The sequence below is a fragment of the Phascolarctos cinereus genome, unplaced genomic scaffold, assembly GCF_003287225.1.
Source record: "Phascolarctos cinereus isolate Bilbo 61053 unplaced genomic scaffold, phaCin_HiC Scaffold_1;HRSCAF=81, whole genome shotgun sequence".
In the NCBI taxonomy this organism is placed as follows: domain Eukaryota; kingdom Metazoa; phylum Chordata; class Mammalia; order Diprotodontia; family Phascolarctidae; genus Phascolarctos; species Phascolarctos cinereus.
Genome location: NW_027555514.1, coordinates 47,753,496 through 47,777,551, shown reverse-complemented (window position 1 = coordinate 47,777,551; position 24,056 = coordinate 47,753,496). Strand labels below are relative to the sequence as shown.

The 24,056-nt window shown below is 37.0% G+C and overlaps 1 protein-coding gene across 4 annotated transcripts in view; it reads left to right on the top strand.

Moving 5' to 3' along the window:
• ANKIB1 (ankyrin repeat and IBR domain containing 1) overlaps positions 1–24,056 on the top strand; it is a 141,854-nt gene that overhangs the window by 17,995 nt on the left and 99,803 nt on the right. For 3 of the 4 annotated variants that reach the window (XM_020987423.2, XM_020987420.2, XM_020987422.2), the window contains exon 2: positions 19,800–20,069. In XM_020987423.2, the coding sequence (XP_020843082.1) occupies positions 19,882–20,069 (188 nt within the window). In that variant the 5' untranslated portion in view covers positions 19,800–19,881. Of the gene's footprint in view, positions 1–722; positions 806–19,799; positions 20,070–24,056 lie in introns of all 4 variants that reach the window. The other variant, XM_078151787.1, reaches the window with a different exon arrangement.

The following is a 24,056-nucleotide window of genomic DNA, read 5'->3' as shown; positions in this document are numbered from 1 at the left end:
CACAGCTACCTTATTGTTGGTTAAATGATTGTGACTTCAGAAATAAACTCATGAGAGTTCCTTTGTTTTCTGTTCCTTTTTTAATCTTAGGACAGCCCTATGTAACAGGTAATACTCATGACTACTTGGTAACCTGAACTCTGATTGCCCTCCGGGACACTTTGCCAGATGTTTTAATCTTTAGAAAATTAATTTTGTAGCTTAATTTGTAATAGCCAAGTTATTTTTAAAAAGAAAATGAATATATACTTTACATTGATATTTTGAATGATCTATGTATTTTTCCTTAATTCTTTTCTTCACCCTTCTCTTAATCCATTACATTCCTACCTATCTTATTACCCTGTAGGACCTTTCTTCATGTTTTATCATCAGTCTTTCATAATAATGGATTTGTTATTGAGAGTTCTTACCTTTTTTTTTATCTTGAGTTAACTAGTATACCCTAAACACATACATTGTCAGTCTTTTGTCTTGTTTTTGCTTAAATGATGGGCCTTTCACCCTCTTTTTCTGTTTTCTGAGAATAAAGCCATATATTTACATTTTTCATTACTGTAAGAAATTATTATTAAATGAGAGAAGAATCGTTTATTTGTTCAGGTAGTCCTCAGAACTAGTGATGATAAATATTTAATTTAAACATTTTACAAAAAATAGATTGTATGTCATGAACGTGGAGTTTCATGTTGTCATCCTCATGTATTTCTTATTCTTCCTAGGGTATTCATATGTCCTTGACAATGTAGAGAGCCCAGCATCATCATGAACTTCTGCCTGAAGTTCATCTTTCCTCAAAAAAAAAGTGAGATTATTTGTTTGCTTAAAAATAAAGATTCTTTTTTTCATCCTCCCTCTCCTTTGGATTAGAATGACCTCCAAATTGGTATTTCTAGAATTTTAATGAATAAGCAGAAAATTTGGAGATAAAATTAGATTTCCCTGAAAGGAAACTGTTCCAAAATTGTTTGACAATATTTTAAAAAGTATTCATTTTCAGTTGCTTTATTTCAGTAAATAAAGGTTTGTTTAAATTGAGCTAAATTACTATGCTTTAAAGACTACTAGTTTGATCGTAACCTAACATCTTCACACTAAAGTTAAAAATCCCTCTTGACCACTGAAAGAAACTACATATATATTATATATAAACACATATATTTAATTTTCTAATGACATAGTAGAGGGGAAAAGGGGATATTTATACCAGTAGCATCATGGCTTTGGATATAAAATCTTTGCATAACTTAACAGAATTTTCTTCTTTAAAAAAAATTACGTTTCTTTAGAAGTAAATATGGAATAGATCTAACATATCATATGATTGGGTTGAATTTTGTATTCTTTTTGCAATACAAATAATTTAAAGATGACTTTTGCTGCAGCAAGTACTTGTATAAATAATAGGTTATCCTCTTCCTAATTTGCTGGAAGAGGTACAAGGGTGAATACACAAGAGATATTAGATCATTATTAGAGTCATCATCAACAGGAATTTATTTAGTGTTACTAGGTGCTGGGCTAAATGCTGGGGTTACAAAGAAAGAAAACAAAATAACCAACACATTATGGGTCCTGCTCTCAAGAAGTTCACATTCTAATGGGGACTGTGGTATGCAGACAACTATGTACTTACAAGATGTATCCTATATACATCTTAGAGGAAAGTGAGGGATGAGGGGAGGAAGATAATGATCAGGAAAGGCCTTTGTAATAAGTAGGTGGGATCTGAGTTGCCTCTTAAAGTAAGCCAAGAACTGTCTGATGTCAGGACTGTCAGACTGATGGTACTCAGTACTATAAATTCCTTTCCTATTGAAGCATTGGATTTAGAATGATGGACTTAGAATTGAAAAAGATTTTAGAGATCATCCAGGCCTTCATTTTACAGATGGAAGGATTGGTCCCCAAACAGGTTTAAGTGAGTTCCCTCTTGTCATAAAGCAGATTAATAGTTGAGCTGAGACAGGAACTAAGATCTCTTTGATCACTTTCTTCGCTACCTCACTGTAGTAGTTTTTTAATTGTACCTTGCTACTTGAGTGTAATTTGAAAAAATATCCTCCCGTGCTAATGAAGGAGGTAATAGTAATAAGAGGTACCCATTTATATAGCACTTATTTGTGCTAAGTGATTTGCTGTTATTATCCCCATTGTTACAGATGAGGAAAGTGAGGCAGAGAGGTTAGCTGACTTGCCATGGGTTACACAGCCAGTAAATGTCTAAAGCTGAATTTGAACAGAAGTCTTCCTGACTTCTGGCCCAACAGACTATTCACTGCTACGACACCTAATTGTCTCTAGTGACTATAATGATGTTAAAAAAAAAAAAAGATTGATATCATATCTGTATTAGCTGAGATAATTTAAGCACAAGCCTGCCAGAGGGTGTTTCTATCCCAGAGTCTTCTGAATCGGGTTTTTGATAATATCTGAGTTGTGTTCTTTAGAAATACACTGTAGTTGTTGACTTACTTAAAAGCAGTTCTCCTTATAATGTCTGTGCCATTCAAGCTATGTTGTTTTGTTTTGCAGAATATCTGATAGTATCATTTGATGTTTACTTATGTATGTATTGCAGACCCATTCACAAAGTATAGTGTAGGCTAAAAAAATTCATTAATTTTAAGATTTGGAATGGGGAAGAGAGAACTATTCTTACCTTACTGTTGACTTTATAGGATTGCGTAGTAGCTTCTGTTCAATTTGTCATCACATTTCTCAAGGTATTATCAACTTGTGTATCAAGTTAATCCTTTCATATGAAGTCACTTTCCTGTGTAAGCTATATTATACTTAGTCTTCTGAGTTCTTGACTTAGGATTAAACAAAACAAAACACCTATCATTCACAGGAACTTTATAGATCAGTAATTTCCATCCTTGGTTTTGACGTTCCATTTAAGTTAAAATAAGGGGAGGCACAATTTTTAAATATCTCATAGACATTAATTTTAATAAAATAGAAGTGTGGTGATGTGACGTGATAGAACTCAGGGGAGGCAGATAAATGGGAAGAGCATTAGTGTAGTAGAAAAGATGACTTGGTGTCAGGAGACAAGGGTTTGAATCTCAATTCTTACACTAGATTAATAACTGTGACGTTTAATCTCTTTAAACCATTGTTTACTTCCTTATAAACTAAAGATAACAATACTTATGTATCTACCTTATTCAGGTTATTATGAGGAAAACCCTAACTATAGAAATATGCAGTTGTGGTCCTTGTTAAGTGGGACAGGACATCTCACGAGCTTCAGAGAAAGATTAAATTATATTTACAATGCAGTACAGGCACATGCTGAAAATCTTTCTAAAATACATGTATATGTAATTACGTCATCCTTAAACATTTGATGAGCCTTTTCTTCTATGTTAGGTCTACAAAGATGTCACAGAATCATAGATCTAGGCCTAGAAGGGACCTTAGATACCTAGTTCAACCTTTTCATTTTCAAGTGATTTATTCAAGTTTACCTGGGCAGTTAAATGGTAGTCAGAATTCACATTCAGATCCTTTGCCTCCAAGTTGAGCGCTCTTTCCAGTCAGCATGTGATTCTTGCATTCAGAGAGTTTTGGTCTTCTCAAGGAACAGGACATAAATTTAAAGAATTAAATAACTTGATGTATTTCTCCCCTCCTGCACAGGGTAGTATAGATAGTTCCACTTGAGCATAGTACGGGTAGTAAGTAAATGGAATAGGAATTCACAGATGCTGGCATCATCATCATCATCATCATCATCATCACTAATGATATAAAAATTCATTCACATTTATATATTGCGTCATTGGAAAAAGTGAGATTGGCTTGAAGGAGTAGCAGGGCCCATTCAAGAAGAGGAGGAGGGCATTTTAGTCAGGAGAAATAGTATGAATACTGAAAGAGGCATAAGTTTGCATGTTCTGTTTCAGGAAAAGTAAGTTAATTAGTTTTCTGAATTCAGGATTTACATAGTAAGAGATTATTAGAGAGGTAGGTTGAAACCCTATGCAGGAACCATATTCGGCAAATAAGCACCTATTCTGTAAGGCATTGTGCCGAGTTGAAAAGACAGGTCTTGAATACGGCCAGTGGTGACAGGATCCTAGATTTTCAACTGGAAAGGATGTAGAGAAAACTAGTACAAACTCCTTATTTTGTAGGTGGGGAAACTAAGATCAAGAGATTAAGTGACTTTGTCCAGCGTCACAGGGGAAGCAAACCACTAGTAGTAACCAGTGATCTCTTAATGGACCAATTTAATTTTTTCAGTCTTCATCCTTGACCTCTCAGAGTGTAGCCTTTGATACTGTTATCACCTTCTTCTCTCTAGATTCTAGTGCTGTCTCTTGGTTCTGTTACCTGTCTTACTGCTACCTCAGTCTCCTATTCGGTATCATGCTTGCTAACCATTAGGTATCCCTCAAGAATCTGTCTTGGGCCTTCTTCTCTTTTTCCTCTATATCCCTTGGTAAGAATCATCTGCTCACATGGATTTAGTTATCATCTCTGAATTGACTCTCAGATTTTTCCAGCCCTAATCTTTCTCCCTGCCTATTGGACATCTTGAACTGGATGTCTGATAGATACCTGAAACTTAACATGTCCGAAACTGAACTCATTCCCAGGACCTTCCTAATTATGATTGACAGTGCCACCATCTTCTCAGTTACCCATGTGTTATCATGTGTTACTCCTTGTTCTCTCCCTCCTCCACTCCCCCCATATTCAGTCCATTGCCAAGGCCTGTGGATTTTACCTTTGCACCCTCTCTAATATGTTCCCTTCTCTCCTGACACTGCCGCTCACTTTTTACACCCTTTTGTAATAACTTTCTGGTACATCTCCCTGCTTCAAGTCTCTCCCCCTTCCTATTCATACTTCATTCATTTTCCAGAGTGATTTCCCTAAAGCATCCATCAGACTGTGTCATCTCTCCTACCTAACACTCCCACCCTCCACCTGAATCAACTTCAGTTAGGCTTCATTATCATTGGGGTCAAATACAAAGTTCTCTGTTTACCATTTAAAGCTCTTCATAACTGGGCCCTTCCTATACTTCCCAGCTTCACTTGACCACTTGCTCTTTCTTGAACAGGCTTCTCCATCTCTAGTCTCTGTGTCTTTGCATTGGCTGTCTCCTGCATCTGGAATGCTGTCTCTCCTCATCTGCAGTTCTGGTTTTTTCCTGACTTTCTTAAAATCTTAGTTCAAATCACGTTATTTGTAAGAGGCCTTTCCTGGTCTATCTTGCTCTCTGAGATTACCTTCTACCTACTCCATTTATCTGTATGTTCCCAGTTTTTTTCCATGTTGTCTTAATTAGACATTGCTCTTGGAGGGCAATGACTGTTAATACCTTTCTTTGTGTCCTCCAGCATTTCACACAGTGCCTGGTGCACAGTAAGCATTTAATACATGCTTTTTCATTGACTGGTTGATTTCCTCAAATTCTCAGTTTGTTATCACTGTGTTGCAGCACAGTGGATGGATGGGACCAGGGGTTACAGCCAGAAAGTGGGGAAAGAGGCAGTGTTTAAAGGGAAAAACATTACCTCTTTACCTTGAGTTGGTTGTGAGAAAAGTAAACTGAAGACCAGTGATTAAGAACTCAGTAATATAAGCCTTCTTTGTTAGAGGAGTATCCTGGAGTTGCTTTATTCCATCATAATTAAAATACAAAAAAAACTTTCAATAGTAAAACTGTTTTGAAGATAATTGAATCTTTCATGATTATGAAGTCACTTTAGACTCTTTCAGGGCTCCTGGATCATTTTGAAAATCATGAATGGTTATCAGAATGGAATGATCAGACTTAATTCTTTCAAAGTTATTTTTGATTATAATGTTATAATTTTTCATTGTAATGTTAATTGCATAAATTGTGGTTTTGTTCACTTTTGTCAGTATCAGTTCATGCAGTTCTTCCCAGGTTTCTCTGAAACTAATTTCATCAATTCTTATATGCAGTAGTATTCTGTTACATTCATATGCCCTCATTTTTGAGCGAGGACGTTATGAGGCTCTGCAAGACATTCTAAGGAAGGATGAAGTAAGTAAAGAGTATGTGAAAGGGCAGCTAGGTTGCACAGTGGATAGAGCACTGGCCCTGAAGGCAGGAGGTCCTGAGTTCAGATCTGGCCTCAGATCAAGCATTTGTCACGTACTAGCTGTGTGACCCTGGGCAAGTCACTTACCCCCAATTGCCTTAAAAAAAAAAAGAGTATGTGGGGGTTTTTTCAAACAAAAAACTATTGAATTTAAAAGGAAAGGGGGAAAATTAGCAAAACGAATGCATAGAAACAAATCTGTCAGTATATGCAATCTTGCACACTTACTGACTTCCACTTTTATCTGGTTTCTTTTTTTAACCTGAGTGCAGTGAGGTTTTTTGTTGTCTTTTTTTTTTTTAATCAAAAAATTTTTTTTCTACTTACTTTCATCTTATTAGATTTACCTTATTTCATTCAGTCAGCATCTTTTTAGAATTATTATTATATCAATTTTTGTTTTAGCGGTTTTGACAATCATCAAACATTTGCTAAGTATACCATATGTGCCTTTATCCAAAGGGAAAATGTACATTTTAGCTATGTAAGTGAATTTCACCAGTGAGAAAATGCTAATGAGTATGTCCTTCTGATAACATATAATGAGCAAGCTTTCAGAAGAGCTATTCAGAACCTGCTATCCAGGCTATATCGTTCACTGTGGTAAAGTCTAGTAAAATGACAATTCATGTATTATTCTTAATTTGGCTTTGATGAACATGGGTAAAAACCTCACTTTTCTGGGTGTCAGTTTCCTTTTCTGTAAAATGAAGAAACTGGATTATATACTCTGTTATTTAGTTCTAAATCCTATGATTCCATCTTCTGAGACCGGAAATTATTTACCCTTGAAATAGTCACTTGGGTGACCTCCCCCCTTTTAGACAAGCACACACTACATGGAAGCATGCCCCCAACCCCTTTAAAACCATTTGGCTGTTATAAAGTACCCCTAATGCTACAGCTGGATCCCATTAGATCCATTCTTAGGAGAGAAATAAATAGGAAAGCAGGTTCCCTGACTCAAAGATACATGTACTCATCTTCCATATCTGGACAGCTACCACAAAGTATGGGGCAGGGGGAAAGGACAAATTTTCCTTAGTGTTTGTGTGGGACTCCTGACCCATATCTGTAACCAGCCAAGATATATCTGGCTAGGTTTTCTCAAGAGAATTTAACCTCTTACTGGACAGTGACTTTACCTACTGACTTCTAAAACCTGTTCTGTCAAATAATTTTGTTGCATTTTGAGGATCTTGACAATTAAACTTCGCATAGCCAGTTGCTTTAATAAATGTGGCTGTAGCACCATCATATTTCCTGATTAAACCTAGGAATAACATAAATATGATGTTTTTAAGAAGCTTTACCTTTTACTAGAATGCACGTTAAGTTGAAGGGGAAAGACGGAAATCAAGATAAGCTTGCTGAGAGGCAAGTGCAGATGTGTGGTATAAAAGACGTAGTTCAGGGTAGTTACAATAGGAATGGAAGAAAATCAGACTTAAAGAAAAAAAGTCAGTAGGAATTTTTTGCTGATTGAATATGAAGATTTAAGGAGTGAGAAAAATCAGGCCTTACCCGTAGAAAAATTACTGGATTTGGATTCAGAGGACAGGACCTAGGTTTGAATTGCAGCTCTAACCTTATGTGACCTCCCAGTGAGGGAGTTGGATAAAATGGCCTATAATCTAAGGTCTTCCCAATTCTAAATCTATGATTCCATGGTCCTGTGATTACTTAATTTAGTGACTGGGAGAATAGTTAGGCTGTTAACTAACCATTGGGATCCTGGTGAAGGGGGCATCAGGTTGGAGAGTTTTTAAGAGAATGATAATATTAAATGCAAAGATGTTGGGGACTAATTAAAGATTTTTGATCGTTGGTGATGTTAGAGAGTTATTTCAATACAGTGATGGAAGCCAAAGCCAAACTACAGGAACTAGATACAGAGAAGGAGATCTCTCAGATAAGTTTAATATTGAAAAGAAAGAGAAATACAGAGCAGTTGGCAGAAATGGCAGCAGGGTCAAGTAAGATGGTTCTTTTTGTTCTTTCAGAATAGGGAAGCGCTGGGCATGTTTACAGATAAAAAGGGCCCAGTGGAGATAAGAGAAAAGGTGAACTTAATTAACAACCATTTGTTAAGTGTTCTAAAAATTGAGGGTACAAAGGCAAAAATGAAAGTCCTTGCTTTTAATAAGCTTCCATTTGGGGAGGATGCAAGAACATGCACACATACTAGAAATAAAATATGGAGTAAATACAAGGTAATTTGGGGGTGGGGAAGGAACTAGAATCTGGGGAATATGGGAACGTCCCATGTAGGAGGTAGCATTGGAGCTCAGCTTTGCAGGAAGCTAGAGGTGGAGGTGAGCAGGGAATGGTATTCTAGGCAGAGACAACCTGTACAAATGAAAGGAGGTGACAAGGTAGAATATGTTTGGGGTTTTTTGTTTTGGTTTTTTTTTTTTTGGCTAGGCAGTGGGGTTGAGTGACTTGCCCAGGGTTACACAGTTAGTACGTGTTATGTGTCTGAGGCCGGATTTGAACTCAGGTCCTCCTGAATCCAGGGCCGGTATTCTATCCACTGTGCCACCTAGCTGCCCCCTACAGGTAGAATATGTTGGGTGAGGGAAAGAGCAGTTTGGACAGAAAGGATAAGGGGGAGGGGGTTCAGGGTCCTCCTAACAAATAGGAAGGTTTGGCAGAGGGGATATTACACTAAATTTGGAGTCAAGATGGGAATTGTGATGATTAAGAACATATAGATTGACTTTTGAGAGGGCACCTTTCCTCTGAGACTAGAAAGAAAGATTAGATGATGGGTGTGGAGACGTGATTAGGAAAACAAAATTATAGAATTGGGAAAGTGCTAGACTAGGGAGTTAGAAGATTTAGGTTAGAATCCCAAATCTGCCACTACTTCTTTTCAGCAAGTCCCCTAACCTCCTTGTGGAGGAAGAACCATTCATTTTATAAATGTGTATTAAGTGCCTGCCGTATGTGCTACACACTGTTCTAGGTTCAGGGGGAAAAAGATAAACAAATTCTCTGCCCTTGAGCAGCTCACAATCCAGTGAGGTTCTAGAACCAAGACAAGAGTAGTAGGAGAGAAATCTGTCTCGTGAGAGAGAATAAGGAATTAGGGGATATGGGGTTTAAAGAGAAAAGGGGGTTTTAGAGTAATGTGGGGGAATAGGTTGGAAGTACATAAGTGACCTAAGGAATACTAGAGTAGCATCAAAGAACAAATTTGAATTTTTAGTAGCATGAATTAAATTTATAAGCTAAATCTACCTCATTTTGTATTTCTCTTTAAGGCATTTTAGGCAGCATTCAAGTCAATTATTATAATTAGTGGAAAGTCCAGTGAAGTCAAGAGTGGGTGAAGTGAAAAGAACTGAATTGAGTGGCAGAGTAAGAATGGAAGGGGCAGTTCAGTGTATGGAAATGAGTGAGAGGGGATAGCCTTAGGAATGGTGGTTAGACAAGGGAAGCATTAGATTAAAGAGTGTATACCATGTGTTATGATGATGAGATCAGGGTGTAGTTTTCTTGAGGCTTGGCTGATTTGGGGGGGACTGGCAATAAATGGAATCAGGGAACATTGTTGTATTTGAAGTATCAGAAGAGTTTGCTGTTGAGATAATAAAAAATGGTTAAAATGCATAATTTGTGCCAAGATGAGATGGAAAATCCTGTACTACATAGTGCCTCTGTGACTGAGAAAGCTCCTCCTGAAATCTCTTTTGTAAATTCAAATTATACATACTGAAAGTGATTTCTACTGTTTGCTAATGTTGGAATCGTTTTACAGTTGTCAGGTAAACTGGTTTCTAAAGTATATCTTAATTTAAGATATAAAAAGAATTATCAAACTAATGCTTCAAATTCTTTATCCATAAATTTTGCTTTTTTAAGCAGCAGGAAAACATATAAAAAATATTTTAAACATTTTTATTTTCCAATCATCACAGACTTTGTTGTGTCATGTGAGCTTTATAGCCTGTGCTGCATATGCAATCTTTAAGATTCCTAGAATTCAGTGGATTTTAATTTGGAAAGCATTGCCAAAATAGACCCAGTACTAGCTTTAGAATTACTAAATGGTTGAGTAGATTTAGACTGTGTTTAATATTACATATGAAAAATTTGGAAATTTTTTTGTAGCTTCATGGCTATATGATTTTTTTGCTGAATACATTGTGCTTTTTTTTTCCCCATAGCAAACTATAAAATTAAATTCATTCTTTATGAAATATAGATGCCTTGGTCATTCATTGTGCTTAAGAATATTTCACTTTTATCTTTTCAGTAAGCCAAAGCTAGGTCTTCAGAATTTAGCTAGATAAAAACATTGTCTACCTGCTCCATTTTCAATATTCACTGAATATGACCTAGTTTAGAAGTAGAATTTGTTTGATTTTGTTGTTGGTGGTTTTCCAGTATTGCAGTTTTTTTTTTCCAGTACACAGAATCAGAACCAGTAAAAACATTTTAGCAACTTTTCTCTCCAAGTCTTTATCTTGAGAAGGAAAAGCCAACTTGTTTTCATCAGCTAAAACTGTCCAATTTTCACCTTTTTCAGAATGTATTAAATATGTCCTTTTTTCTCTTGTAGCATTAGCATAAGTAACTCCCTTACATGTTTTTGCTTAATTTTGCAGCTCTTCTGAAAAAATAGATGCTAGAATGGTTTACAGTAATATAGCTAAGATGATGATCTCATCTGTTGCTGAAGTACTCCAGAATGTTTTGACTTTTCTCAATTTCTGTTTCATTTGTTTCTACTTTATTGTTTTCTTCCTCAGTTTCCCGTCTCCTTTACTTTCTCCCTTCTCTCAGTGCTTTTTTTTTTTTTGGCCTCAGTTTGACTTCAATCTGTTCTTTACCTATTTTCTCTAAAAAACATTCTGAACCTGCTCAAACCTCAGGTCATTTTCATCTTTTCCCTGGAGATTGCTATCTCTGAGTAGAACCTAAAAATGGATTCTAGTGACTTGATCTTTCTGATTGTTTGTGTTTTAGGTTAAGTAAAGTTTATTATCTAAATTTCTCAGAGTGTGTTCCAGGGACACTTTCCGGGGGTCTGCGAAGTCAAAAACCATTTTCACATAACATTTGGATAGTTTTAGTTTAATTTTGAATATGGCAAATATTTACTTAGTTAATTTCTTTATTTTTAGTTTTCAACATTCATTTCCACCAGATTTTGAGTTTCAAATTTTCTCCCCATCTCGCCTCTTCCTCCACCCCCAAGATAGCATGCATTCTGAATACCCTTTCCCCTAATCTGCACTCCCTTCTATCATCCCCTCCCTTCTCCTTCTATTTTCCTGTAGGTCAGGATAGATTTCTGTACCCCATTGCCTATATAACTTATTTCCCAGTTGCATGTAAAAACAATTTTTAACATGTTTTTAAAGCTTTGGGTTCCAAATTTTCTCCCTTCCCACCCACCCTTATTGAGAAGGCAAGCAGCTCTGTACAGGTTATACATGTGTAGTCATGCAAAACACTTCCATAGTAGTCATGTTGTGAAAAACTAACTATATTTCCCTTCATCCTATCCCACTCTCTCATTATTCTATTCTCTCTTTTGACCCTGTCCCTCCTCTGAAATGTTTGCTTCTTACCTCCCTTCTATCATCTCTTCTCTCCCCCCACCCCATTATCCCCTTGCCCCCTATTTTCCTGTAGGGTAAGATCGATTTTTATGGCATATGTTTACATAAGCCACATAAACAAAAGCTCTTTTGTGGGATCCTCAGTGATTTTTTTTTTGCAAGTCAAGAAATAATCTCTATTTTTTTCCAAAATGTGCTCCAATAGATGCTGAGATATGATTTCAGTTTTTTTCAAAAGCAAACAGAATTTCATATGAAGACAGGGTAGTGAAATGTGTTATTTGTGCTGTTCACCCTTGAAGATGGTAAAAAAAAAAAAAGCAATGTTTACCTAAATTTAACTGAAAGCCAATGGTTAAAGGACAGGGAAAGGTAATGGTGAATAAGGGAAGACATAGACAAACAAATGCAAATTAAGTTCTCAGACTTACCAGTGGCCAGAATGGGGCTTTTTTTTGTGTGTGTGAAGCTAATATGATCTGGTATCATTTGATACAAATCTATTTTTAAACCACAAAATAATTATAAAGCTTACATGTGCAGATGTTGTATGGAAGTATGTGAAGTGCTAATGCAAAGATGTATTGTTCCTTAAGAACTTTCAGAGAACAATCTCTTAATTTGAGCATTAACTACAGATCTATTCTTGGCCTTTTGTCAGTCAATAAACATTAAGTCACTACTATGTGCCAGGCACTATGTCAGGTGTGATCCTCAGTGATTTTTAAATTTTTAAAGGAGTCCGTAGATCAAAAAGTTTTAGAACCACTGATCTCAATGATTTATGGATTCATGATTCTTCTGATAGTTCTTCTAATAGTGCATACATTTAAATGTTGATTGTAATTGCAAAAAAGTTAAGTGACAACAGAAATATATGAATAGCACTATAGTTTTCTGCAAATAAAATGAAGGAAAAAAGATTTGTCTTGACTTCAGGCAAAATTATTTCCCTCCCCTACAACATATAATTTGTATGGCTTACAGGTTCTTGTTGGAAGCAGCAGAGTTTTGAGGGTAGTGAGTCTCAAGGTATCAGAAGGATGAGCAGTAACCACTGTCCCGTAGTCCTAATTTCCCACCTCCATAATGTTTTTAAGAATAATATACATAGTGGCAGCTAGATGGCACAATGTATATAGCACTGGCCCTGGAATCAGGAGCACCTGAATTCAAATCCCAGCCTCGGACACTTACTAGTAGTGTTTCCCTGAGCATATCACTTAACCCCAGTTTCTTCCATAATAATAACAAAAACAGCAAACACATGCAATGAGGGCATCCTTGATGAATGAGGTCATTAGAAGGCAACCAGCAAGTGACTACTGAAGGATGGAAAATAATTTAAGTTCCCGTTGTATTTATCATTTGTCAATTATTAAAATACATTTGATTTACTAAAGCAAAATATTTCTTTCAAGACTGTTTGAATAAGCTGCCATCCATGTGTATATCAGTTACACACAATTTCTTGCAAGGGTTAGTTTCTCTACAAATCAGGGGTTCTTAATACTTACAAGGTCTATGTATAGATTTCAGGGGTCTGTAAACTTGTATGGGGAACCAAAACATATCCCCGCTAATCTCTAGCTGAAGTGTTAATGTTTGTTTCAATTATTTAAGAACATGATTGAGAAAGGGCACATATGCTTCACCAGACTGCTAAAAGTTTCCATGATGCAATGAAAGTCAGCAATAACACTAGCTATAAAGATTGAGAGGTCCTCCAGATGTTTTTGTTTGAAGATAGCATTGTATTGATTGTATGGAACATGGTTGAGTCTCCTCAATGTGCTCTATAACTACTCAAAAGAGTTTGGTCATACAGGAGAATGGCATGCATAAATTTACCTTATAGTATACATATAGCATACATAAATACACCATATGATATATAGTGGGGTGTGTGGTGTTCCAGGCAGACTAGCACCTCTGGTATGAGGGCTTGCTGAGCCCTTTACAGGGCTTCTCATCCTCCTTACCTGTGGCTCCAAGAAGCTGGAGCTCGAGCAGCAGCCACACCTCAATAAACTATCTTGGCAGAACAGTTAAACCAGGTTGAAGATAACCAATGGGCCTGAAACCCTTCAGTGAGTCAGGGGAATGTCTACCTCAAGCATTTGAAGACTTCCGCTGGTGGGATGGGCGGATGTGAACAGTTTGTTCCAGTGGCCACAAAGGCCCCTGAAGCAGGTGCTGTGGAGCTCTTAGAGAACTTGGTCAGACACCAAAGACCCCAAGGTCATCTGTTGCATCCCACACTATCACCTATTTTCTTGCCACTGGACTCCCATGACTCTGGAAGAGAGAGTGAGGCAGACAACTTTGTGCAACTCTGCCTCACTTAAATCTAGTTCATGCACAAGTCAAAACATTACCCCATAATGTCATTGATTCTCTTTGAAAATGAAGAACAAACAATGGTAAAAACAGTAGAATGTTACTGTTCAGATTGACATATAGTTCAATGGACAACTGATAGTATGGAGCTCATCCATTAGTATGTATATATCTTGGACAGATGCTGAAATGGACAATGAGTTGGGTCCAGGATTGAGCTTTAAAATTAGAGAACAGAATGGATTTCTTTTCAGAAATTACAAAGTTCTTTTAATGACCCCAAATATCTACTTGAAACAAATGCCCCTATTTTTAATGCCAGTGTCCTTTTGCTGTGTAAATATGAATCATGGAACACTATCATTTCTAAAGAATTGAAGATGAGTATCACCCAAAGGGCAATGGATAAGTGTTTGGTGGGTATGAACAAGCAAGCTAAGGCATATAACAAACATCTAATTATAAAGGAGAATCAGTTTAAAAGCTATCATCAAATAAATGTATGAGTGAAAAAGGATAGGCAGCTGATCATATCGTAATGAGAGCTAGCTCATTTCTGTAGCCTATTAAGGTTTGCAAAATGTTTTACATATGTTATCCCATTTGATCTCAAGAGTAATTCATAACCAAAGGATAGTCCACGTACGCCATTGATATTCGGCCTGTATTGCAATCAATTGAGGAAGGTCTCCAGCGTGTTAGGTAGATTCCATGTGGTGAACGTATGGAAAGACTTGGACAAGTAGAACCAGGATAGGCAAGCTTAGATGAGTGGCTGTCTATGCCCTTGGAAGGAGTATTCACAGTAATGAAATCACAGACCTATTTGAATATTTTAAGAGAAGATAAATTAGAGATTTGTAGCTTTCAAAAGAAACTTGCCTTTGAAAGGAAGAAACTGAGGCAGCTAGGTGGCGCAGTGAATAGAGCACTGGCCCTGGAGTCAGGAGAACCCGAGTTCGAATGTGGCAAGTCACTTAACCCCATTGCCTAGCAAAAAAAAACAAAAAAGGAAAGAAACTGAAGTTGGAATTGCTGGACTTAGGTTCAGATATTCTTCTTGCTATCTCTTTGGGCCTTAGTTTACTAATCTGTAATTGAAAAAGTCAAATTAGGTAGGTCTCTAAGATACCTTCCTCTTCCTCCCCCCCCCCCCCCCCCCGCTTTAACTTTATGTGATTATGTAATTCTGATTAACTTGTTCCTGCTCTGTAGTAGTAAGGCAATGAAGTGTGTTTATGGACCACTAACTAACTGTTAAGAGAACTGAGAATAGGGAACTTGAAGCTGAAACTAGAGAGTTCACTTCCAAAGAGATAATAATCAGATATGAAATAATCATTTCCAAAGTTATTTGGAGATACTGCTTTCTTGCCTGGATACTTCTGCTTGGTTTACCTTGAGCGTAGAGGAATTACATGCACTGCTTATCTCTATCTAGATAGCAAACATTTTCGCCAACACCTCAGTGCTCAGAACTTGGTGATTTGAAGAGGCATCATTATTTCAGTAAATCACAGTTGCAACTGTAAAGAATGGGAGAATATACCTGGCAGGTTTAGAAAAAAGTATTTGGGTTCCATGAGCAATAGAAAGGTGATTGTGAAATCAGGGCTGCATTTACTAGTATGCGTTGTATGATAAGTAATCTCAGTTTTCTAAAATGAAACAGATGAGAAACCTTGCTCTACTCTTTTTCATGCAAGGCTTCATTCTTATGTAAAGCAAGATTAAAATATTGCCAGTGTTTTCTTATGATTCTAAAGGTTATCTAACCCTAATTATACTCCAAAAAATTACACTGATTCTTAAATAGGATCTTATGTAGGCTTTTTTCCCTTAAATTGCGTTTGGATAACTTTTTTCTTATGAGGTATATAATTTCAGGAATAATCTATGTGAATAAAAAAACATGATCTGCAAACACAAGGCTACATTCTCTTGTTTGAAAGTGCAATCAAATTATTCTATGTAATTCATTATACATAAAATATTAGTTATGTTCACCATAGAAAAAGGAAAGCAGATGCAAAAACTTAATGTTTTCAAATGTTTAAAAGAGATCTTTAAAGTGACTACTGACTGGTAGAAGGCTTTCTAGTGAAAATAATATAATTATTATAACTATTATTATATATGATATGCATAATATCATATATTATAATATCGTTCCTCAGTTCAGAAGGGTTCAGAGGCTCCCCATTAACTCCATGATAAAATACAAAATCCCACTTCAAAACTTTCCAAGTCTGGCTCCAGCCTCCCATTCTAGGCTTATCACCGATTACTCTCCTTATGCACTCAAGCCAAATCGACCTCTTGGCTGACTGACCCAACATCGCCTGCCTCTTCCCTTTGCACAAGCTCTCATGCCTGGGGAGTGATCCTAGAGCATTGGAGACAACAGGCAGGAGAGCTCTGCAGCCACCAATTAAAACAAAGTTAATATATGGTTATTAAGAAGAATGACAGTAGTGGAGAAGATGAACAAAGTCATTGTGTAGAAGGTGACACTTGACCTGTGTCTTTAAGGGGATTGGAGATTCTATAAAGTGGAAGTGAAGCATGGGAGTACATCCCAGGCGTGGGGGATATACAGTGAAAAAGCCCAGATGTAGAAGATGGAGAGTTGCCATGAGGAATAGAGAGAAGTCCAGTTAGGTTGTATTTTAGAGTGTGGGAAGAGGAACGATAGAACGAGGCAGAACGCTTTAATTTCCCTGGCACCCAGTTTACAAGATCGTCAGTGGTCTCTCCCACCTCTTGCACTATAATGCTCTATATTGTACCTCCCAAGAGAATGTTAGCTTCTTGAGGGGGATGGATTGTCTTGGTGATGCCTGTCTCACTTTTGCATTTGTGTCCCCAGTGTGTACCCTTTGTCTGGTACGTATTGAGTACCTAAATGCTTATTAACTGATTGAAAACTAATAGTCAACTAACATTTATTAAGTGCTGCCAATGTGCCAGGCACTGTCTAAGCACTGAACATACAAAGAAGGGTAAAAAAAACCAGCCCCTGCTCTCAACAAGCTCACAGTCAAATGGAGAAGAGAAGATGCAAATGGCAGTGTGGAAATTATATTTGTATACATGCATATGCAAAGATCCAACAAATTGGGGGTCAGCTCACTAAGATTAAGGAAGACTGGGAAAAGCTTCTTGGAGAAGTTGAGGTTTAACTGAGACTTGAAGGAGGCCAAGGAAATAAGAGGGAGAATTTGAGGCATGGGGGACAGCCGATGAAATGCTTATGTTGGGGAGATAAGAGCGTCATGTTGAGGGAAACAAGGAGACCAGTTATAGCATCACAGAGTACGTGAGAGGAGTGAGGAGCGTGTAAGGAGACTGCACGTGTAAGGAGACTGCAAAGGTAGGAATGGGGCAGGTTATGATGGGAGTTAGAAACCAAACAGAAGATTTTTATATTTGATTCTGGAGATAATAGGGAGACTCTGAAGTTTACTAAGAGCATGATAAGATCAAACCTGTGCCTAAAATTCTCAAGACAGATGACTTACCTTACCCTCAGGCAATTTCATTTCCCTTTTGTTTCTGTCTTCCCCTGTTCCCAGATCATTTGTAGAAAACTTGCAGAAGAGCTCTGTAGCCACTAAGAGTTTCTTCTTAGGGCCAGGAAACTTAAGTAGGTCATGTATTTGGGATACTGAAATGTTAAATATTCCACAGATACTCTGGAATACCCCCTTTAACAATTTCCATTGAGAAGTTTATGGTCAGAATTGAAAATAAAATTGCTTTCAGGTAACTTTGGAACTCATATGAGCTCTGTTGACCAGACCAATCAAGGGTCTATTAATAATACCTTGGTGTGTACATGAATCTTTTTAAGGTTTACAAACTACTTACCTGACAGTAACCAAATAAGATAGGAATGCAGGCATTTTTCTCATTTTATAGATGAAGAAATAGATTTAAATAACTTGCTTTGTTTAACAGCTAGCTAGTAAATATGTAACTGTATGAAAAAAATTTTAATCTGGGCCTTCTGATTCAAAGTTCATCGTTACAGCACTATGGTCTCATGTGAAAAATGCTTAGAAGAGCTAAGTTAATTTAGTCTGGGACATGGTAACCATCTTCATGTACAGTTTCAGGCAACAAAACAAGGACCAGTGGGTGAAAATTACAGAGATTTCAGCTCAGTTTTCTGACTTTTCAAAAAATGAAAGGGGCTGCCTTTGTAAGTAGTGAGTGCCCCCTCCCTTGAGGTATACAAGCAGAGGGAAAATGAATCTTGTCCAGGATGGTTTAGAGGAGATTTCTAGAGTGTATAGTAGACCTCCCTTGATAACAATACAAGATGTCTGCTATGGCTTAAAGATAGCCACTTCCCAGGAGAATAATACAGGTGGTGGTATAGGAGCTATCTAGCCTCTAAATATTGAGGGCTTGGATGAACTCATACAGGCTAGGCAGAAAAACTGCAGCAAATTGAGAAAACTAGTTCCTGAACAGAGACCCTCATCATTTCAGAATCAAGTGCTGATAACCATAGCCACTTCTTTTTATTTGGCCTTCAGATTCCATACATTCTCATGTTGATCTTGTTTCCTATCTAGTTATCCCTTCCTAACTTTAACTTTGGCCTTGTCCTTTATTCTAGAATGTTACTCATTCTAGCTCATCTAGCTTTTCCCCAATTCCTCAACCCTTTGTCTCGTTAGTTTTTGACGTGAAACACAGTTTGTCATAACCGGTGGTTCAGCTGAAAATTCAGTGATTTTAATTCAATGATTTTACCCATTTCACTTATTATAGTTTACTGTTAGTCACTTTTTGTATTTTACCTTTACCCTGTTGTTCATCAGTGTTAAGCCTGCTGTTATGTTTAGTAATTAAAGAAATTTGATTTGACTTCCTAGTTTTCTATTAATTATTCAGGGTAGTAAGAAATGGTCTTTAGTAGAGAGCTTCCTATTATTGTATTGTTTAGTTGTGTCTGACTCTTCATTTCATTTTTATGGGGTTTTCTTGGCAAAGAAATTGAAGCGGTTTGCCATTTCCTTCTCCAGCTTCCCCATTTTTACAGCTGGAAAAACTGAGGCAAATAGGTTAAGTGATTTGCCCAGGGTCACACAGCTACTAAGTGACTGAGCCTAGGTTTGAACTCAGGTCCTCCTGACTCCAGGCCCAGCACTGTATCTGCTGTGCCAGTTAGCTGCTGCACCTTCCTGACACGGTGCTAAAATAAAGATTTCCTAAATTGTTCTATTCATCCTTTCAAGTATCTCGTTTCCCCACTGTATAGAGTGGTATCGCATATATCTGAATACCTCTTCTCCTTTTTTAGTTTCTTTTTAAGATTGAGCATTTTTGCTTTTCCTTTACTGAAGGGTTAAGTTTCAATTCTGTAATAATGTATATAAGGAAAATTTCCAGTGATTTCAACTGTATCAAATTGCCCATTCTGCAGCATGAGTTGTCCATGTGAGGTTGGTAGATGAATTACAGGGGTGTTCCACCACATTTTCCTTGACTCAACAAAGAGACAAATTGGAAAACTTCTATTTTAAAGTTTGTTTTATAGGACAAAGTACAAAGCCTGTGCATAGTTCTTAAACAGTGTGGGCATGGAATGATGTTACAGTTTAACAGAAAGTTAATTTGTGCACCATTGAAATATTTTAGTGAATTTTCTATTTAAATATTCTTCCTCTTGTATTTTTTTAAGCTAAAGTTAAGTTCCTAAGTGTGATTTTTTTTTAAGGAAAGCCTCTTCATGAATATGATTTTACAACCTAATTTGAAATCTTTTTCTTCTCTTCTTTAGAATGTGAAGCATGTTGCAAAAGCACTCAAGAAGTGGCTGAAGGGGAAAGGTAGGAGGTGCCACTAGCTACCAGGGTAACAACATGGGAAATACAACCACCAAATTCCGCAAAGCGCTTATCAATGGAGATGAAAACTTGGCCTACCAAATATATGAGAGCAACCCTCAGCTAAAAGAATCCCTAGATCCAAATACGTCTTATGGGGAGCCTTACCAGCACAATACTCCATTACACTATGCTGCTAGACATGGAATGAACCGAATATTAGGGTGAGTGTTACTGCAAGTTTACTTGGCTATAGACATACACACAGACATATTTTGATTCTGTATTTGAGACGTCTTCTGAGAAGTCATATACATCACATCAACTGATAATATTTTTTCCTTAGAATATTTAAATTATCATGTAGAGGCATTATGGTGTACTGAGTAGGTTATTGGACTTGGAATCAGGAAGGTATGGGTTCATATCCTTCCACTGATAATTACTGTCTGTGAGACTTTGATCTTTTTGAGCCTCTGGAAAATTCCCAGATTTACTTACTAACTTTTAGATAGTTGCAATTTGCAGTACAAATGGAAGGAGTGCGTTCCTGTCCCCAGCATTCCTACCAAAACATTTATATATTAGGGAATCAAGTTAGTATATATTTTAATTTAATAGTATCTTTAAATTATGTCCAATACTTTTGTAAAGAGTCTTTGGGGAGGGGAGGAAGAGGTCACAAATTCTTGTTAGATATTTAGTAAGAATTTCATTTCCCATAATACAAACCTTTGAAATTCATAACGTTTTGATTCTACAAAAGCAAGAGACTGAGACTTAGCTATTGGAAAGGAACTGAAAAATAAAAATATTTATTTACATCAGCTTTACTACAATACTTTGAAGGATCTATTATCTCATCAGTGTTGATAGTCCACCAATATGATTATTATTATTATTATTCTGTGCTTTCTTATTTATTTGTTTATTATTTTATAATTATCTGGGGTATGGGTTTTTAACCTGGGGTCCATGAATTTTTTTAAAAATGTTTTTATAATAATATCAAATTGATTTCCTTTGCAGTCTTGCATGTTTTCTTTTATGCATTTAAAACATTCTGAGATGGGTCTCCTGGCTTTATCCCACTTATAGAAGAGGCCATGACATCAAACAGATCAAGAGTCTTTGATCTACATTGTTGAATCACTCAAATGGTTCATTTATTGTCTCTCCTATTTGCTGCATGACCCACCCATTGTGTGCAACAGGTCATGCCTTGCCTGGTGACCACTGTGACCACTTCCCCTCTGCTGTGGAGCTTTCCATTACCCTTTGAGTTACCTGTGAGGTACTCAAAGCAACTGAAGAAGAACTTACATTCTTCCAAGTTCTTCTGGTGCTCTATTATAGTAGCATTGTTCTCCTGGTGATGTTATGTTACTGGTCAAGAGTTTGGGATCATCTAAAGTGTATTTGAGATTTTCCGAATTGCAACCCAACGTCTGCTTATTTCTGGGCCCATCTGTAGTATGTGTCCAATTTATTTATTAATTTATTGATAGACTAATCTAATGGGGTATTCATTCATCTTCATGTCATGGTAAAACTTGAAATCTTTGTTTTTCTTCTCTAGAATGTAAAGTATGTTGTACAAGCATTCAAAATCAGTAACTACATTAGGATCTCTTACTCCATAAATTAGTTGTGTGACCAAACTTTAGAAAAATCAACTGTGAAATCCTGTGCCTTCTATCATGCTTTCAATGTTCCTGATTCACATGTAAAGCATTTTTGTAAAGATATTTTTGAGATGAGAAAGCAAGCTTGAGTTCATAGTTGTGGACCTCTTGAGTTACCCCTCCTCTAATGTAATGCTTGATGGATTATTTCTTTTCCATCCTTTTGGTATCTTCTCTTCCTTGGAATGGTAGAACAATAGGACCTTATGGGCAGGACCCATTTCATTTTTCCTTGTACCCAGTACCTAGTATGATACCTAGCACTGAGTAGGTGTTTAATAAATGTTTGGTGAATTCAATTATCTTGAAATTTGATGTCTCAGTGTTTTAAATGCTGTATTACATCCATTGTGCATTTATTTCTTTTGTACATAGGCCTGGCCACTCTTTTGGACTACCACTTTTTGACCCAGTTTATCTGGTATATAAGTGGTAAATTACAAATGTTATATTATTGCTAATGAGAGTAGATCACTATAAAAAAAACACAACAGTGCCTTAATGCAAGGCAAAGTGATTTAAATATCCAATGAATGATGCTTCTTGTTACAATATGTCAGAACCTCCATTCTTTTGGTAACCCAGTCCAGAAAATTTTGTAATCTCTTCTATGGTAATCTCTCTTTTACTCTTCGTATCCAAGCTGTTGCTGAGTCCATTCAATTCCATTTAAAATTTTTGTCTTAGATACATCTTGTCTTCTCTTTTCCCATTTCTACCAGTATAGTTCTGTCCTTATCCAAGACTAGATTTCTTTAGCAGCTTCCTAAATTGCTGCTGGATTTTCACTCTCTTCTTTCTATACGTAATAGATGCCAGACTTACCTACCTTTTATTCAGTCACCTCCATGATGAAGTACTTATTGCCTGTAACACTAAGTCTCCTCCTGGTCTGGCCCAGTTTATCCTTCCAAGCTTTATGGGTTTTCCCTCATCTACTCTTCATTCCTATCAGGCATCTTTTCACTGTCTTCCACCAAAGCACAGTAATGTCAGCTTCTCTTCTTTTGGTTATGTTAACTCTGCATTCTGAAATGTTTTCTCTCCTCTTTGGCTGCTTATCTTGCAAGACCCAACTTAATTTCACCTTTTCAATGACACCTTCTCTAACCACTGTACTTCTCAGTCACTTCCTTTCATTTCCTATGGTACTTACTGCACTTGTAGCACTTGATTATATATTGGTTCTCATCTCTCACTGAATCTTGCATGAGAATTCTATCTTTAACCTTAACCAGGTTATAAATTCTTATCATTCAAGAATAGTGTCTTCTGTTCCACTTGTAACTCTCCTGACTCTCAGCATAGATCAGTTAAAAGCTTATTACATTATTAGTGATTATATTATTTTTATAAAAATAAAATTTTTTGAAGATAGGGACTATTTTTGTTTTTTTCTCTCCAGTACCTAGTAGTCAATAATAATTCGTTAAGTTTACTGTATTCCAAACACTAAGCTAAGCACTGGGGATAGAAAGAAAGCTAGAAAAGAGTCCCTGCCCTTGAGAAGCTCACAGTCTAATAGAGAGGAAAACATGGGGAATAATTAGGTACACTGAAGACATACACTGAGTAAGGTAAAGGTAATCTGTACAGAGAGGAATGCATTAGCAGTAGGGTTGGGGTGGGAGGTATGGCTTGTAAGAGGCCTCTTACAGATAGTGAGACTTTAGCAGACTTAGTCTGGGAAGGAAGAAGCAGAGGGGAGGGGCAGAACATTCTAGACCTGGGGCAGTTACAAAGCCATGGAGACAGGAGATGGAATGTCTTATATAGGGGACTGGCCATGGGCCGACGTAGCTAGATCATAGAGTACCTGTAAAGAGGACTGAAAGGCAAGGAGGGGTCAGGTTATAAAAAAAACTTCAAAGGCCAAATAGGATTTTACTTTTGATCCTGGGGAATGATAGCAAGCCATAGGAGCAGTTGTTATTGTCAGACTTGTACTTGAGAAAAATCTTCTATGGCAACTGAGTGGAAAGTGGATTGGAATGGGAGAGACCTGAGGTGGGGAGGCTAGTAAGAAGGCTGTAATCACTAGAATTTGCATAATGCTTTCATTTTTGCAGAGCACCTTGCTACATATATTATCTCATTAATGTTATGTGATTTGATAGTAGGATGGCGGTTTTGTGAGTGGAGAAGAAGGGACAGACTTAAGAATTGTGAAGTTAGAAAGAAGATCTGTTACCTGATTGGATATGTAGGATAATATGTGGGTTTCAAGCCTATGTGTTAGGTTGCTTGGGTGGGAGGATGTTTCCTTGGCAGTGTGGAAAAGCTTGGAAGAAGGGAGGATTTGAGAGGAAAGACAAAGAGTTTGTTTTATACCTGTTGGATTTGAGATGCCCAGGGCACATCCAGTTTGAGCTGACAGACAGCTGATGATGGAGGCCTGGAATTCAGGAGAGTTTTATGGCTCGAGATTGAGATCTGAGAATCATCTGTGTAGAGGTGACAGTTGAGGCAAGGAGAATTGATTGAGATCACTAAGTGACATAACCCAGAGGGAAAAGAGAAGGAAGC